A 19449-nucleotide genomic window follows, 5' to 3' on the forward strand; every position below is an offset into this window, starting at 1 on the left:
AATCTGCATATGACCATATTATTCATTCTAAAATTCAGATGGACATGTTTCACACATTAATAAATGTCATTGTAAATAAATATTATCTACAATAAAATTTCGCAGAAATTATTTGGATGCAGGCATTGACACATATGTGGGACGTAAATCTGTAAGCTTGGCGTAAAATGAACATAAATAATCGCGACAATGTCACTTTGTTTACTCAGTGACAAATAATAGTAAATATTATTGATTTCATTCAATGTGCACGATGTAGAATTGGTTGAATTCCACACTCTCATAGCTCTATCATAAAATATAAAATCATCATATCTATTCTATTATTATAAATAATAGAATATAACAAATAAATACAAATAATTGAATATTTTGAATATATATATATATATATATATATATATATATCAAGATCTTCACTTTTTTACAAATTCACAGTCTTAATTATTGTAAAAACCAAAATTGATTATGATGACAAAATATAAAAAAAATAGATGAAAATTATAGAATAGATTTGAATAATTATTCCAAGTCTCAAATATCTTGAGTTAAATAAAACGTGTTAAAAGAATTATAACTTATCTAGAAAATATAATTTTGATAACTAAAAAAAATAAAAGTCGGTTGTGAACATCTTCGATTAATTACTTTTACCGGTTAGTTATTAAATATGCTAATGAATTAGATAAATGCCAGATGAAAATTTAGTGTAACTGTTTCAGGTTCTTTTCTTTTTTATATAAATTGCGATTCTATAAGAGTGTTTATATCGAAATAAACATTATGTATGTGGTTTCTGTGTAAAGCCATTATGTTTTTATGAGTCGAACCTCAAGCATAATGTTAAAGTCTACTTTCTTAATTTGGCTCTCTGAAGCCTTTAAACATTTTTCAAATAAAACTTAAAAAATTAATAAACCGTAAAGTTTATCGAAAAAATAGCAAGGCAATTATTGCTTTTTAATAAAATATTATGTTATTTATTTTATTAAAATAACTTGCAAATTTTGGTCTTTTTTCAAAGATGAATCAGAGGAATAACATTTGGAATAGACTTTCAGATAATTAAATAAAAGTTGATGTGTGTTTATAGTCAAAATCGCTGTATAAACAATAATTGAAACAATAACTTATGCTTTTATCTCGAATTACTCATTTTAGTGATATAAATATTGAGGTACAGTTTTGAAGTATTTCATTAATATTCATTCTCCACGTATAACAAAATCAATGTTTCATTATAAAATTTTAGACAAAAATAATTTAGAATATAAAAAATTGTATTAATGGTCCTAAATATTATTATAATAATGAATTGAATTATTATAGTATATGTTTTTTTTTTTTTTCAATTATTCAAACTTAAATGATTGTATAATTTACTATACATATTAACATTTTCTACAAAAAAAATTGATGTAAATGAATTTAGAAGAATAATATCTAAAATCTTAAATAACTAAAGCAATGAGCAACTATTCTAGAAAAAAATAAAGTGAAATTAGTTTCATGCTTTTATAAATGAAAATTTTGTTCTTATAATTATATTGTAAGTTATAGATCTCTAAAATTTGGTTTTATTTATCGTTGGAATTATATTAAAAGCAGAGACAATTGACAAGAGGATGCACAAATTTTAAAACTTTTCATAATTTTAAGTATGTTAAAATAAGGAAAAAATGTAATAAATATATTTTAGTTCCACTGCATAAAGACGACATAAATATATATTATATATATAAGATATAGAGAACACATATATGTATAAAAAAATGAATAACAATATAAATACCACCAGTGTGTATATAGTGATATGTATATTGTTTCTATTTATTTATATATATATATATATATATTGTATATTTGTTCTCAATTCCTTATAAATATAAATATATATATATATATATATATATATATACATATATATATATATATATATATCTGTATTTTAGATTACTGAATAATGACACACATCAAGATTAGAAAGAAAATTATTTTTTTTAACTATATTTTTTATTTCGACAAATGGGCTGCTAATTTTTTTCAAATATGTTTCAACGTCTATATATATATATATATATATATATATATAATTCTTCTGTAATGGGGTATGAAAGATTAATCATCCTAAACTATTTATCGAAATTCTTCCTGAAGTTTGTTCGGGAAATTTCCTAGGATTTTTTGGATATTAAAATATAATAAATTCATGATTATAAATATGGAAAATGTAATGTCTACATTATTTTTGTCAAAAAGCAGCTGAGATGTGCCAAAAATTAAAATATGTAATATAATAAGATAGAGTCAACATGCGTCTGACAGGTGATGCAGTCTGCGCATGCGTCTCAGGATTGTGAAATATCAGTGATTGCACCTCACACATATCCTATTTAAAATTCAGATTATTATTTTTCAACTAAACGTTAAAAAAAATTAAGAGCCTTGTTTGCTAATATCTCCAGAAATATACATTTTAACGAAAATACTGAAATGAACAAAATTATATAAATTAAAATCTTAATAAATCGCTGTTTTATAGTGTTCAAGGAACAATATTAAGCTAGATATGGGGTTTTATGTTTGTGTAAAATGAGTTAGCTATCATGAAAAAAAGACGCATACAATGTTTTTTTTTCATTTAAATCAAATATCAATTACTAAATGTCTTCACTAAGACAGATTGTAATTTGAATGGTAAATAATATATATATATATATATATATATATATATATATATATATATATATATATAGAATTTTATGATATGAGTGGAACGAATATTAATTGTTTAATATGAACAAAACAGCACTCAGATTTGTTTAACACAACTTTATTTTATGATTACAGACGTTTCGAGACTATGGTGTGTCTCATCTTCAGTGTAATTTCAAAAACAGTTACTTATATACTACACATTCTTTAATAACTTATTTAAATTTCATTTAATTTTTGATAAACAAAAAACACCAACTATTCCTTGCAATGCTTGACACAGTACTAAAGACACACATAACACTTACAGAAATATTCTAAACAAATTTGAAGTACTTATCTAGATGGAGACAGAATGGATATCATTATAATGTAAACAAAAGGTGTGCTATCGCCTACAAAAAATCGATAAAAATGAAAAAACAAATTCTCGAAAAGTCTGTAATCATAAAATAAAGTTGTGTTAAACAAATCTGAGTGCTGTTTTGTTCATATTAAACAATTAATATATATATATATATATATATATAAATATATACATTGCATAACTGCAATAAAAAACATAATATCTTATCCTATCGAAAAGTTAAAAATTTAAATAAAATAGTTTATGAGTGCCATTTCCACCAAAATTAAAAATAATCGTATGCCATCTAGAATTAACTTGGTTTGAGAAATCTTGATGGATTCTAGAAAATACCACAACTTTAGTACAAACGGTTTTCAAAAACTCATGATTTTATGTGTGTGATGTTTATGAATTTCTCATTATTATATCTCTGACAGAATAAAAGATACGTATAAAGGTATATAAATAAAAATTCAATGTCTTTTTCTGACTAATTATTGCTTTTTATTATTTTTCTGTTACACAAATATTGATAGAGCTATGATTGTTTAAAAAGTACGCGGCTGTCCAACCAGAGTGTCTTTCGAGCCTTTTAACCCTTCGCCGTTTCGAAATAAGAGAAGTTACGGTAAAATTTATGATAGAGAAAGTTGTAGGTCATTTAATTACCTTTAGAATAGTATATTAGAAGTTCTGATAAAATCAGAATTAAGTAAGTTATAATCCAATTAATGCCGGGAGTGGTGAAAAAGTGCAAATTGTTTTTACTTCTGAATTTAAGATTAAGATTAGCCTATTTCCAAAATATCAAGCAAATTGAAGCACAGTAAAAAAATCGCAGGGCACATGTTTTTTTCCTTTCAGTTTTCTGCAATAATTTTGTTGATCGTAGGTTGAATAGAGCACATGTGAACAGGATTTGACAAATTAATTCACTTCAAATATGAACTTAATTAATAATGTATATTGAATTGTTAGTGAGAAAAATGTAATTTAGATATTTAAATTACCAGTTAAAATATGGTACAAAATTATAAAAATTATAGGCAACTTAATTGAAGCAATTATTTTGAGTAGAAAAATCGAAGTTGATATTGTACTTTTACCGCGCTTGCTTTATATTAATTCTTTCTGAATTTGTTATACCTTTTAAAAGACCTCAATTTCCAATACGTATATTTTATGTTATAAATTACAAAGGCAGACAATAATTTTTTGTGTGGCATAAATAAATTTGGAGAATCGATGTTTTAGTCGTGAATAAACAAAAAATCATTCATTTATAGACCCACATCTACAGGTATGACTAAAAATATTGGATAACCCTCCGCATTAGAATAAATTGAGCTATTGGAAATAAATTTGCTCTATAAATTGCAATGTATAATTTTAAATATACAATTTTATTGAACATATTTTAATATTAGTTAAAGGCATAATTAAAGTATTAACTGTGAGAATTGAGAATGATCATTTTATTTGAAGCGGTTCTACATTTAATAACATCACTCAACTGGTGTAAATAGTAATTCGAAAAATAATAATTATTATTTTTAACTGAACGGTAAATATTAGTATAGGATATTAAAAAAATGTAGATGTGGATACAGGACAACGTCTGTCGGGTATTCTAGTATATATATATATATATATATATATATATATATATATAACGGTGAAAGTTTATCTTTCCTTCATTCAGAATCTATTTCTAGTAATCGTGTTGGTATTTCAAAAGTCGGTAATGACTGATTCGAGTATTGTTTACGTGCAAACATTCTGATGCATCGCATCCTAATGAATATATTGCAAACTTGTGTATTCCTGCAGTCAATTGCGATCTATTTTTGAACTGGACCGTTAGATCAAATTGAGCGGAGAACTATGCCGTCTCATATTTTCAACTTTATGAGGCCAATACTCTTTATCTCAAAAAGCGTTTTATTACACATCGAATACGCCGAAACATATTATTGATATACATGTGCGATTCATGCGAAATGATATGCGGTTTTCAGAAAGAAGCTAGAACGATGATATCGAATGTTATTTAAGATATTTAAGCCAATCTCTTCCAGATTCAGGGCATGGTTGACAAAAATGCTAACGCATATATATTATTATAGAAGTAAAGAAATAATCATGTCGACGAAATATATTTTTTCATAATTAATTAGGTTAAAAAATCAAATAGTTGTAATTTTAGATTATTTTTTTAATAACTTTAATAATTTTAATTTTAGATTTTTTTATTGTAGAAGCATTCTACTGGGTTTTTCTACTAAACCACTATTCGGTCGCTGATATAATTTGGGAATCCAAATTATGTTACAATAGCTTATAGAATTACTTCTCTTGATTGCAATTCGATGTATTAAAACAAATAAATTAGGTTTACACATGTTGTACTTTTCAAAAATAATCAGTGTGTGAATATAATTTAACCAATAAGAGATAGAAAATAAACGACTTCCAATTATACATATGCTTCCAATTTAGAGCTATGCGAGAAAGTTGCCGGTAAGTTACAGTAATCAGAAAATTGAAAATGTTTTTTTTTAAATATCTTTACGTTTCAAAACCTTCTGAACATTTTGGGATACATTAGAAGGAATGAATGCATGTGTACGAGTGCGTGTGAATGTATATGCGAATAGATTAGTTTATTACCAAAACAGGTGCAGCCGTTAGGAAGATACGGGCAAAAAGTGCCAAAAATGGTGATTGAGTTTTTGAGAGAAAGGAGCATTCGATTTCAATAATTCAAAAAATGTTTGACTTGTAGTTACAAAATGAAAAACTTATTACATTTTTGGATAGTCTAGCAGTTAAGCTCCAATGAATAAAGTTAAAAAACTGCCTTAGACTTTGGTGCGAAAAGTTTCAATTTGCCTTAAGGCACGAAGCCATGCACCACTATAAATAATTCATAGCAGAGACGCAGGATATAAAGCAGTAGAAACATATCATGTACAAACTTTCAAAAATAGAATGTAGAAAAGTGATATATAACAGAGGAACAAAGTCGGGCATATATACAGGGTAAAGCAGGGCTTAAAGGCCCGCGGGTGAAAAGATCACCTTCAAAACCATTTTTCAATTAGAAATAAATGGTGGATCTTTTTGCTCCCTGGCTGTTTTATGGGGTAAAAACGGCTTGGTGACAAATTTTTGGAATAAAGGCAAAATTAGATGGAAGTTTTACTGAACAGTGTCACATAGTTGTTTGTGGTATTTGTTGTGATGTAATTGATTTGATTTTCACAATATAATTGCTCAAAGTCGAACTGGACCTTTGTGTCTAGCCCTGCCTTATTATATATAAGGCATAATTGATTATATATATATATATATATATATATATATATATATAAATATACTATACTATACTTTTATTAAAAATATTAAAACTGAACTAACTTTGCTCGAGTGATACTGGCATTCGATTCCAAAAGTTGCACCATATCTCCCATCTGTATGGTCACAGGATTAGCATGGGAATCCGAAGTAGAGTACGACTTCGTCGCCATAAATGTTTCCCGATGGCTCTGTAAATGTAAGTTGATAATGAATTTATAAACTTTGAAATATGTAAAAAGTATTTATAACTTTAAGGTGCCGCTGATAGTTTGTTGATTGTATGCGAAACTGCACTAACCAATAAAACAAAAATTCAAAATTTTGATGTTATATTATAAACGATAAAACAAATTAAATATAAATATAAATAAAAATAAATTGAATTAATTATAGTTCAACAAAGTTGTAAAAATTTAAAAAATAGGTAAACAACAAAGTAAATAAAAAAACAATTTAATTCATATTATTATTGACTCGTTTATTAATTATTTTGTTTTCTGAAGAAAAATATAACATATTATTGCAAATTTAATTTGAAATAGCAATAAGTGTAACTAAGTGTAACAGTAACCCATATAAATATGTTATTTTATGAACTGATATTTTGCTACACTACTAAAGAAATTGTGCCAGTCTCCTAATCACATGAAAAAGAAAATATTTTATATGAGATCATCCAGCATCCGAGAAGCATCCGAGTTATACACACTAATAATAAGAAGCACTACTAACAAATTTCTAGACGCAAATATTCAAAATACAATCCTAATTCATCATAATCGCCAAAAATTGGTAAACATAAATTAAAATTAACTAGTGATGCATGACCTCGTGCTTTAAAGCAAATTGCTGGAACCTTCCGTACTAAAAATTAAAATTTGTAAAAAGCTTTGAAGTTTTTCAATCATTTGAAATTATTTTTAAAAATTTGACTCTTTTGAAAAATCTGAATTTTTTACATTTATTTATTTATTTATTTATTTAAATATATAGCCCACAGATTTCTCCAAGAGGACTCAAAAATACAATTATTTTACATAATGAATAACAATTAAAATATATACAAAATTACAATATATAGTTAGTAACATAAAATGCTTAAGATAAAATTACATATAATGCAGAATGTAACAATAATATTTATAAACAGAATAAGAAAATAAACTCTCCTTTCTCTAATGGCTTAAACGAGAGATTAAACCAAACATTGGTAAATAAAATCAGATGTAAGATAGATGAAATGATTTTGAATTTTTTTGAAATTGTTGAACTTTTTTTCAAAGCAATCGTGCCGTGTAGCTATTCTAGAGACAAAATATCGAAGTCAATATTTGTATTTATAGTTAAAATTTCTATAAAATACCTGATAATTTTATGTGCATATGTCTAATGATAATTTTTGACCGTCAAGTGCATTTTTTATACTCTTTTTATTGCTTCTCTGAAATCGCTGGCCAGCCTTTCCAAAAATTTAATCATTTCATTTCGTCAATACAAATAATTTGTTTTTTTGAATTATTGAAATTGGATGCTCCGCTCTGTCAAAAACTGAATTACCATTTTTAGCAATATTTGCCCTGTATCTACAAAACGGCTGCGCGTCTCTTATCAATAGGGTCGAATGTTTTCTGAATGATTCAAATCGGTTAATCCGTGTTCTTGAAATCGTCGATGAAAATTTGTATCCGTGACCACGCATACATACACACATACATCAATTCTTCTAACGTATGCCAAAATGTTCAGAAACCTCTGAAACGTAGATATATAAAATATTTTATTTTCTATTTGTTTGCGTTTATTATAGCGCAGCCTACGGGTAGTTAAAAATTAGCGCACTACAATTAAAACGCACAATACGACTATTGCGTTAAATTGCTCTAAATATCTATTTCAAAACTACACAATTTTTATGTTATATCGTAAACAATAATATAGTAATATTTATAAACTACTTTTATTTTTAAGACTATGCAGATATGTACATAATTTTGTATGTAATATTTTCATTTCAATTTATTTTTATTTAATGTTTTGAGTCAATATTCTCTTTCTTTATTAACTGGCCGTAGGTTAAGTTATACTAATGTTTTTGGGTCAAGACAGGTGGTTCAGCCGTTTCAAAGATACTGGGCAACATTTTTGGAACGGCAGGTCTAGCGGTTTCGAAAATACAACGAAAAAAGTAAACAAATGCCATTTGGCGGTCAAAAATGATGATTAGACAAATGCACACCAGATTATCAGATATTTTGTATAGATTTTAATATTAAGTACAAATTTTGTTGCATTTCTATGGGTTCCAAACCAAGATGTTTAATATTTAACCGTTAGACTACAGCGCAGCGCTTAAGAGTTTTGTTATTTCGTTTCGTTTAGAAAAAAATCGAAGTTTCAATACAAAATCCAAATTTAAAAAATATCAAATTTTTCAAAAAAATCCCAGTTTTTCAAAAATCTTAAACATCCAATTTGTTCAAAGTTTCCAAAAAACATGCTTTTAAACATTTTAAGTTACGGTATGGGAAATTCCAGCAATTTACGCGAGGCACGATGCCTTGCACAATAAGTTCCAAGGTGTATTGCAAAAGTGTATGACATTTGCAAGTTTTTATATTGTTAATCGACTATAATAATTTTATTAATACGTTTCTTGCAATGTTGAAAACATGCCAGTTATTAAAATCCCGCCTTTGTAGTTTTGTATAGTAAAATAGTTTCACAAAACTTATTACACGATGAAACATATACGACGTATAAACCCGCATCGTTATAAATACAATGTGTGAATCATATCAGCCGTGGAACTTAAAATTAGTAGTTCTAAAAATAAATGATATCAATAGAAAATCATACCGTAACTATTTTTATGATGTTTCGAGCATTTTCTAGCACAATAATTCTGACAACGAAACATACAGAGGCCGTAAACATTTGACATTATATGTCTATTTACAAATGAGGCAATCGAACAATAATTTTTTTGAAGTAAAACTTCTTTAGACGCGGCTAGGGTGTAAATCCGTACAAATGCAACGGAAGTGCGTTACGGCAAATAAGATAAAATAAGAGTCGAGTGCCAATGATTCGTCATTCGCTCTCGATGATATCATTTCTATACGGGTCGATTGTGATTAGTCGTCGCGTAGGTGAATAGATATCTTTCGTTGTATGCGTACCGGCATCAACGTTGTATGCGTACCGGCACCAACGTTGTATGCATACCAATATCAACAAGGAAATCGGCATAGATAAATAAACATTTTAAAGTTACATCGTAGTACAAATCTGGATTTAATAAAAAATGCCTGTATCAGAAGAATATTTTATCCTGTTCCTTAAAAATAATAAAACAAATTAAACATTTGTGCAAGTTTATTGATTAGAAATTATTTCTATATTATTAGTAGTTTATATAAATCTTTGAAGTTATTCAAATGGAAAATATTTTTTAGACAAAACAGATATTACAGGTGTTCAAAGAATGAGATTATATCGCCAGCGAAAAAGTAAAAAAAATACCGTCAATGAATGTATGTTAATTTTAATTACATGAAGTTCTTCGAACACAATTATTACATGATGAGTGAAGTTGCGAAAAAAATATTTGTTTAGGCGTTGTTTAAAACAATCCACTGTGTGAACGAATATTGTAGAAGTTATTAATCAGCAATTACTTCATTTCTCTAATGAAGGTTTATTTTTAAATGCTAATTACAATGACAAACCGATCATGCCATATTTAAAGTATGACTTTAATAACATTTTTGTTTTTAAATATTATACATATTTTTAATGCTATTATAAATATATACTTTATAATTTATCATCAAATAAATGTGTATAATGGTTGACACTAATAAATATGTGCATTACAAGTGTTACCATATTACTAAAAAACATTATTCAAAATTGTTATATGATATATTTATTTTTACTTATACCATCTTGTACAGTAGTATAAGTTTTACTTCAATCGCGTGTGAACCTTACGCGCACTCTTTTTTTTTTCTTTTTAATTTCAATCAGAACTTATTGAGTCCTATGACCTATATGCTGACTTCTTAATGGCGTGGCTGTTATAGATGTGATGCATTTATTATTACAATTTCGGTAATACTGTATAAACTTTTTATTGATGTAGCAATGTCGAGTAAGACCTATTTTCACTTGAAAACATATTTCTATCTATATTTTCAAGTGAATCCAAGGCGTGTATCGAACAACTGGGCATATATACATAAATAAAGATATTTATACATGGTTCAGAAAATATTTTTGTATAGCATTTTCTGATCACGCAATAAAATAAAGCAGCTTAAGTTTATAATAAAAATATAGAGTGTAGAAAATATAATTTATCAAACCTAAAATTTTTCAAAATTTGAATATTTGAACATAAGTCTCATGCAATAATTTAATAATAAGTAAAATTCTATATATATTCTATTAATATAATATTTTTCTTTCAATACTGAGTAGAAATTATTTGTACTTTTCCCTCCATATCCTTAAAACAAGTGTATTTAAAAACATTTTAATTCCTTAATAATTTCGAAAATATGACAGAATAATTATATTCGAATGAAAGTATATACATACTTTACACATAAGCATTTATTTTTTCTAATATAATATAATATGATAATATGATATATTCTAAAATATAAGAAAAACATCTACATTTTTTTGGCATTTATATATCTTACTCTACAAAATGTTTAAGAATAATGAAAAAATATTAAAATGTGAACTCCTAGATATCTAAAATAATAATAAAGATATATTTATTACATAATAAAACAACGAAGAATAAATTGAGAACGGCGGTTAATATTTTCCTTAGAGAAAAGTTCTAAAATACTAAACTATTCACAGGAGAATAAAGCTTTTTTCTGAATATATTTTCGCACTATTTCGAGAATATTATAGTGATATTTAGTTTCAATAATGTGATAATATTAATATTATTACAGTTTTATTATAATCCATTTTGCTTTTACTAACGCATTAACATCATTAATTGCAAATTAATACTGAAAATTTATCTAAATATACATTCAAAAACTGAAAAACGCTCTAGTACACCTTTTTCGGGAAGTGACAGAATCTTGAATGAAGGAAGGCATCTCAAAGTGACACATTGGCAATCATCAAAGTTTTTAGAATACAAAAATAAAGTTGGCATAACTATATTTCAGTTCTTTTTCTATAGGTGTATATTTAAATATGTGTCATAAGGTCATTAAATTAAAAATAACAGTTCATTAAGGAGTAAGATTATTTTAAAAAAAGTAGAAAAATAATAGAAAAATAAATTTTCATAGTTTTTTGAGTGCACTATATACACATTTACAATTTGTAATCGCTATGCAAAAAATGGCAATTTCATATTGAAAGACTAATAAGTAGGGAAAATACAGATAAAATTATTTATTATTGTTATTACAAAATTGACCAGTTTTAGTAACTTTGTCGCTACTATATAAAATTAAAAAAGCTATAATCACAATCCTGTCAGATGTTAAGCGACATTATCACAGTTTCGTCAAAAAAATCAGTTCATACGTATATCGCGCCTTCAGAAGTTTATTTTGAGAGTGGTTTTGTCACGTATTTTTGGGGCTTATTTATTAATATTCATAGCTATTTCAATTTTAATCAATGCATATATGCCAGTACTAGAGATCTCAATTAATTTCAATTGCAATTATCGGGTATTAGATGGAATTTTTATTCGGAAAAAATGACATACAATGGACAAAATTTCATAGTACTACCAGGTAGTTAATTCAAGACCAAAAAAAAATTGAAACCTGTCAAAGTTGATTGGCTTGTAACTTCTACATAAACTACTTCTAAAATCAGACCAAAAAATTCACCGGTAAAAAGAAAAGACTAGCGTTTATTGCAAAGACCTTTTTCCCGTTCAGAGCCTGACGACAGCTGTTAATGATGAAAGATTTGTTCCTTTTGGGATCATCTCCATCTACTGATTTATTTGTGGACTGTCTTCTTAAAAAATAGCATATCTGTATGTTATTAGCATTTTGTCCGCACTAAATTAAAAAACGGTTTTTGTAATTGGTTACTTTTTTCCTGAATAAATTTGTTATTATAGTTCCTACTTAATTCAAAGACTATATTACTGGTAGTTAATGAACCAAACATGAAGAGACATAAAAATATGCAAAGAAAGCGTTGAATTATAATAGAGCAAAATTATTTTTGCAGATACAAAGTACAATGCTGCAAACATTTCCCAGGACAAATTTATTCTCAAGCAAGCACGTGATTAATTATCGATATTCCAATTTAAGAGTGGACGTAAATCAAAGGAACGCATATATCATGAGATCTGACACGAAGTCAAACACGGCATAACGAACTGGCATCAAAATAAATCTGTGATTCAGCCACCGGCCAAATTGTTGTCAGGCGCAATCGAAAAACATATTTAAATTTTGTACGCTATAGAACTCCCGAGTTATATTGCAAAATCATTGCAAAAGCACGTTGTCCGCTGTCAACATGGTAATAATTGCATTCGTTCACTATTTCATTCACGTGCGCCAAAATATTCTTATCTCAATTTCGGCATCAATTCGTCCCCCGACGAAACGACAAAGTAACGTATAAATAGATCCACAAGAATGATTTGACGAATTCTGCACGAGAATAATTAGACAACATTAATTTCGTTTTCAGACTCATTGCCAGTCACATGTTGTTCTACGTAGATGCTAGTATTTTGCTATATTAGTTAATATTCTTGTGCAGCGCTAATCGTAAGAACGCTGATAATTCTGATGTATTTCTAATAACTCGTCGACCGGTATTTATACCGCAATATTATTGTGCAAAATTTGATTTAGGCTATAATAGAAAGATCAAAAAACACGAATTATGAATAGTTAGAAATAATAGCCTTTTCTTAGAAATGTTCAATGTTCAGCGCCAGGTGCTTGAACACATTCTGTAAAATCAACCATAAGCTTCCGTATAGAGGCAGATTAAAAGTACACCAAGAAAAATAATAGTTCTAATATGTGAATTTATATAAATCATTAAATAATTCGAAGCTGTATTCGCTTTTATAGTGAACAGTTAATCAACTGCAATTCGCCAATTAAACCATGTGAAACTCGGCAGCTATAATATTTAAAACTACAATTTTACTATATTTTTAGCGTACTATAATAGTACTATAATAGTTATTTAATGGTTTATATAAATTCACATATTAGAACTATTATTCTTCTTGATGTAGTTTTATTCTGCCTCTATACGGAAGCTTATTATTTCATGATAATTCTACAACTTTGTTAATATATAGTACTACTATATATTAACAAAGTTGTAGAATTATCATGAGATAATTTATATGAATAATTGTAGCTAATTCTATTAAGATTTTGCTTTCCACAAAAAAAATGTCAGGACAAATAAAAAAAAATAACAATTTTTGAAAAATTTATAAAAATAATTATCGCAAAAAAATTGTATTGAATAAAACAAAACTCTTGTATGCTATTTATATATATTAGACTTCATTATAATATTTATATGAATAAAGATTATAAGCTCATTTGATATGCACTACATAATAATACACTCGTTGAAACTAGTAAAGCAGTCAGTATTCATGCAGCTTACTAAGAAGAACATTGACATTCTATTGTCAGAAATAAATTAATAAATTTCATTATTATTGATATAAAATATACTTAAATACACAGCTGCTGAAAAAGTTTGATGATACTTGTAAGAAACTCCGAAGAAGAATTTTGGAAAAACGTTGCCAAACAAGGAATATTGAACTTTGCATAACAATACCGAATACAACAATATTCAAAGAGAAATCTTCAAAAAAAAGCACAAATAAAAAATAAAATCGATAAAGAATTAAAATGAAATAAATAAAATTAACTTCATTAAGCCATGCAAATGTTTTTCTTTCATTATGAATTTACGTATTACCAATTATTTATTGAGCTATTATAATTTGTAAATAAATTTGGTATTTATAGATATGTGGCTATATTGAAAAACTGTTATAGCTCTAGGATGTTTATTTCGTCGTATATTGTCTTACTAGACGTTTTATATGCATTTTTAAGTATCACCGTCATGTTGTCAATCATAGTTATGTGCATTAATCACCAATTCGCACTAAACTTTTATGTTCACTTTGTAATATACACTTGTACTAAAATTCAATAACGACTATGTCAGTTGCCAACAATTTGCGACCACAGAAAAATACTAAAGTTGATTGCAAGTTTGGCAGTAAAACAGAAGCGCATTTGTTTTTATTTCCCAAACACTTTTGGGAACGAGACACCATCCCACACTAATGGGCCATTAGCGTGTGAATAATTAATTAAAATTCTTATAGTTAAAATATATTTGGTATAAATGTAATAATAGATTTAAATATTTTTCCAAATTTAGATATTGATCGATGTAAAATATTTAATTTTTACTCTCGATTAGATTTAGATAAATCCAATACACAACGTTCATACAAACATCAGAACATACGAGGCTAAATATTCTAGGCTTGATGTAATATGTAATTTAGTAACTTCAAGATAATCAAGTAAATATCACATAGATTCGGCCGACTTATTTCATGCGAGATGTGTTTAACAAAGAATAGTTATTAATAATATGCTTAAACATATACATATAAATATAATATATATATATATATATATATATATAAAAATCTTACATATCTACTTACCAAAAGATCGAATTTTTTTTGTAATACTTTTATAAATCCTGGAGTATACCGAAGAGAATCAAATTTATTCATATTAAAATTCTCGTCACGATGCGTTACACTATGATTATTATTCACAATATTTTGAACACAAGCCGTTTCAACACTTACAATAGCTTTATTTTTATTATTTTTAATAGAGTTATTTACTATATCCTTAGATACCATTGGTTTTTCTTCCAGTTTAGGAGAATTTGATTTATAGTTAATTTCATTTCCATGTTTAATATATTCCGCAACATTCTTTTGACTCGGCGTATGACTCAAGTGATCCGATGACAAACTAGACCTTTCGTCGGTGAGGACCGAATTATTGTCATCTGTATTCATTAGACTATCGTATTTTCCACCGCCATTGGTATATTGTGTTCCGTTCAATTCTTGGCTTTCTAACCGTAATTTAGTAGGCTCGAAGTAACGTAAACCCGTCTCGTCCAGCACCGAATAAGCAGTTCGTCCGCACAATACGTCGCGGGTGGCCTCCCTAGGTACGACAGCCTCTAAATCAGGCTTCAAAATAAGTATAGGTTTACCGGAACAACATCGTTGACTAGAATCACTATCCTGTCTATCATCTGATGTACTCGTGACTGAATCCTTCCGGTTAGCATCATGTAAATTTTGCAAAATTTGCGGAATTAGTTTTGCTTTACTTGGATCAAGTTGTGTTATATCCATATGTAAAATCCTATCCAATACGCGGCTACGTAGAACACATAAAATTTCTTCTTTAGTAGCTCCTATCATAGTTTTAAAATCAGCGAGTATTTCTTTTAAAAATCCATCTTCAAAGTCCGACAAAGCTGCAAACGCTTCAGCTAGCTCAGGAGAGTTGTCCAATAGATAAAATAATATTTCATTTTTACTTTTTTCCTCGGGGCTTTCTGTTTGTAAATCTAAACCCAACTTTTGAGATATCGATATCCTTTTGCATTCTATCAAACTTTTTCTTATTACTAAATTTAATAATTTTGAGTCCGTTAACATATTGTGCATCCTGACCAGTGAAATATCATCGGTTTGTGAGTTTAAAAGATGGTCTTTTACTACATTTAAAATTTGTTTAGGACCAATGGTCATTTCCACTGGATTTTGACTCAATAACTGAGTTAAAATATTAACTAAAATATCGCTGTTGTGCTTATTATCATTAGATAACTTCGGCGTAGTATCAACACATTTGGTGAGTTTGTTTTCTAACCCGTGCGCTTCAACAACACGACAAACATTAGATAACACTTGAACAACACCACGTAATCTTTTACCGAATTCGTCAGAATCTAATTTATCGTTTTGGGAATCATATCCATTACTATCACTATTATTAAAACTACATACATCAAATTCACTTTGAGTATTTATATTTAATTTTTCGTGTAGCTTATTTTCAGAAGTCTTGCTCACAATGGTAAAGATTTCTTTAACAGTTTCATCAAACTCTGCATCCAAAAAATCGCAACAGACAAGTTTCTGCCCAGATGTGCCGTCGCCGACAATGCCGAACTCTGGGCAATTCTTAGTCAAACGTCTGCCCTGTTCACCTAATTTACGCAGTACTTTTGAATTAATAACAGTTTCATAAGATACTTCATCTAAATGGGGTCCGAGTTTATCAAATATTAACTTTCCGTCTTCGCCGTTTGCAAATTCACTAGATATTTGGTCTAAGTTTCCAGGCCCTAGCATATCAAAAAGTTCTAGCTCTTCTTGAGTGACGCCAAAACTCTGAACCGTAAATTCTTGTCCACCTCCATGAGTTTCAGTTAAATCAGGTGCAACAAACCTTGGCCCTTGATCTGTTTCTACAATATTTCCAGGCAGAAAAGCAATTCGTGCGGTACCATTGGGATCTGATGTTTCTATTATTCGCCCAGGAACAAACATGGGACCAGAACGAGTTTCAATGATCTGACCAGGCACGAACCTTGGACCTAAACGTACATACAAAAAATTAGAATTAATAATTTTATATTTTTGAAGCCATAATTATTCCACTCATATCATATATGTATATTTTAAAACAAATTACAAATTACCTTTTTCTTCCGTGTAGAATATTTGTCCAGGAATAAAAGTAGGACCTGCTGCTGTTTCGATAACATGACCAGGGATAAATCTAGGACCATCAGATGTTTGAATAGTTTGGCCTGGAACAAATCGCCATCCTTGTTCGGTTAAAATTATTCGACCGGGAGCTATTTGACCATCAGTAACCATATCTGCAGAAAACTTGGTACCTTCAACACCAAAATTTTTGCACAGTTTTTCTTTCAAATTAGAAATTGATTTTTCTGGATTTTCAACAAAAGAAAAGTTTACCGGGTCCACTGCATCAATATCTAAATTTAAATCATTATGAATAACTAAATCATTGATTTTATATGCTGGTTCAAAACTACAATTTCCAGCTTCAGAACTATTTTGAATTGTTTTTCCTGGTACAAATATTTTATCAATAACGCGACCTTCAATAAATTTAGATCCATATTGATATCCTGGTAAAAATTCCAATACACCATCTCCATTTTCTCTACTTATGCCGGGAACAAATTTAGTTTCAAGAGCACCAGTAATTCCATTTGTTGATTCTACGTATTGTCCGGCAATAAACTCGTAACTACTCGAATCTGATTTCAAAACACTTTTTCCTGGAATAAATGTTTCATCACATGTATATTGACCTGGTATAAACTCAATACTATTTTCAATTTTGATATTACGGCCCGGAATAAACGCTTCACCAATGCCCTCAATACAAACAGTTTGCCCAGGTACAAATTTATTATTCAAAGTTTGCCCAGAAATAAATTTACCATCTGTTGCAATAGAACCTGCTATAAATTTTGGTCCGCTTTCAGTATAAACAGTCTGACCTTCTACGAATCTACTATTACCCTTGTCATCTTTGAAAGTTTGACCATAAATAAATGATGACTCTCCATCTTCCTTCTCTGCCATTTGACCAGCAGCAAAGAATGGTCCTTCCGGACCTTCTACTATACGCCCAGATACTATTTCTGGACCTTCTGCTGTATTAAGAACAATGCCAGGAATAAATTGCTCACCAATAGGTGTCATAACATTGGTTCCTGGCACAAACTCTTTATCGATGGTTTGACCAGGCAAAAACTTCTTAGAGCCATCTATATCTAATGTAAGCCCATGAATATTTTTCATTGTAATTATTTCTCCCTTTGATATATCTTGAACAACATTCGATATTTCATTAGCGCAAACTAAAGATGATTCAATTCCGTCAAACGTGGATTTAATATCATTGTTCGAAGATTCACTTAATTCCTTAGAAGAATCACTTTGGGCAATTTTCAACGAACTATTCAACTTTCTGATGCTTTCGGAGGTTCCTTCATTCGGCACGCTTTGTATTGGTTGTAAGTCATCCAGCAATATGATAGGTTCGAAGCCTGAACATTTGTCCAACGTATTTGAATCAAATTGGCATGTATTTGGTATAACATGGTTTATAGATTCTACCTTTAGCGGCACTGGTACAATAAAATTGTTAGATGTTACCGTATTCATGATTTCGCTCACATTAGAATCCATCATCGAATCCCTATTTGTGATTGATTTTTCAATATCATCCCAATCGAAATTTTCAATTAGCGGTTTTTGAAGATCGCGCCAATCCCCCATTAGTCCTAAACATGATCTTGATTTGAAATTCGTACAAGTTTGATACAGCACAGGGCTTTTGGCAGGACTTTTTACTTCTTCAATAAAGTTCAGTTCGCCTATTTCTAGCTTTTTACTTACTTTTTTCTTTTCGCGATTAACCAATTTCGGTTTCTTTTCACAGATTTCTTGTTCTATCTCTATATCAGCAGTTTTTTCCTTGTCTTCAAATATTTTTTTGGCATAATCTAAACCCTTTTTTCTTTCTCTCTTTTTTGCTTTAATAGTCTCATCTAAAACTTTATCGCAGGGACCTTCGCCTTCTAATAGTAGCAAATCATTACTATTAACAAAATCTTGAAGACCTACAGAAATTCTTCTACCTTTTTTCAGTTTCAACAGAAGCGTATCAGAATTTTTAGCTAATAATAAATCAGATACTTGTCCATCTCTCACGGCCATTTCTAAAGCTTCTGGAAGAACAAGTCCATACTGCTTCTGATCTATAGGGTATACATATAAACTCTGCTGATCATGATTAGATTTTTGATCGTTGTTTTTGAGTGAATCAAAACTATCAGCATTTTCCTTCCCTCGTTCT

The 19449-nt window shown here is 28.6% G+C and overlaps 1 protein-coding gene across 1 annotated transcript in view; it reads right to left on the reverse strand.

Annotated features, from left to right (window-relative positions):
• The window catches only part of LOC113375352 (obscurin-like), an 84384-nt gene extending 65605 nt beyond the window's left edge, over positions 1 to 18779 (reverse strand). The window contains exons 1-3 of the mRNA XM_026615287.1: positions 17249 to 18779; positions 15174 to 17143; positions 6485 to 6612 (exon numbers count right to left, since the gene is read on the reverse strand). Of these exons, the coding sequence (XP_026471072.1) occupies positions 6485 to 6612; positions 15174 to 17143; positions 17249 to 18779 (3629 nt within the window). The remainder of the gene's footprint in view (positions 1 to 6484; positions 6613 to 15173; positions 17144 to 17248) is intronic.
• Between the last annotated feature and the right edge of the window lie 670 nt (positions 18780 to 19449).

The sequence above is a fragment of the Ctenocephalides felis genome, unplaced genomic scaffold (genome assembly GCF_003426905.1).
Source record: "Ctenocephalides felis isolate EL2017-DRISC unplaced genomic scaffold, ASM342690v1 CF-g0.4_SCAFFOLD_01886, whole genome shotgun sequence".
NCBI lineage: Eukaryota > Metazoa > Arthropoda > Insecta > Siphonaptera > Pulicidae > Ctenocephalides > Ctenocephalides felis.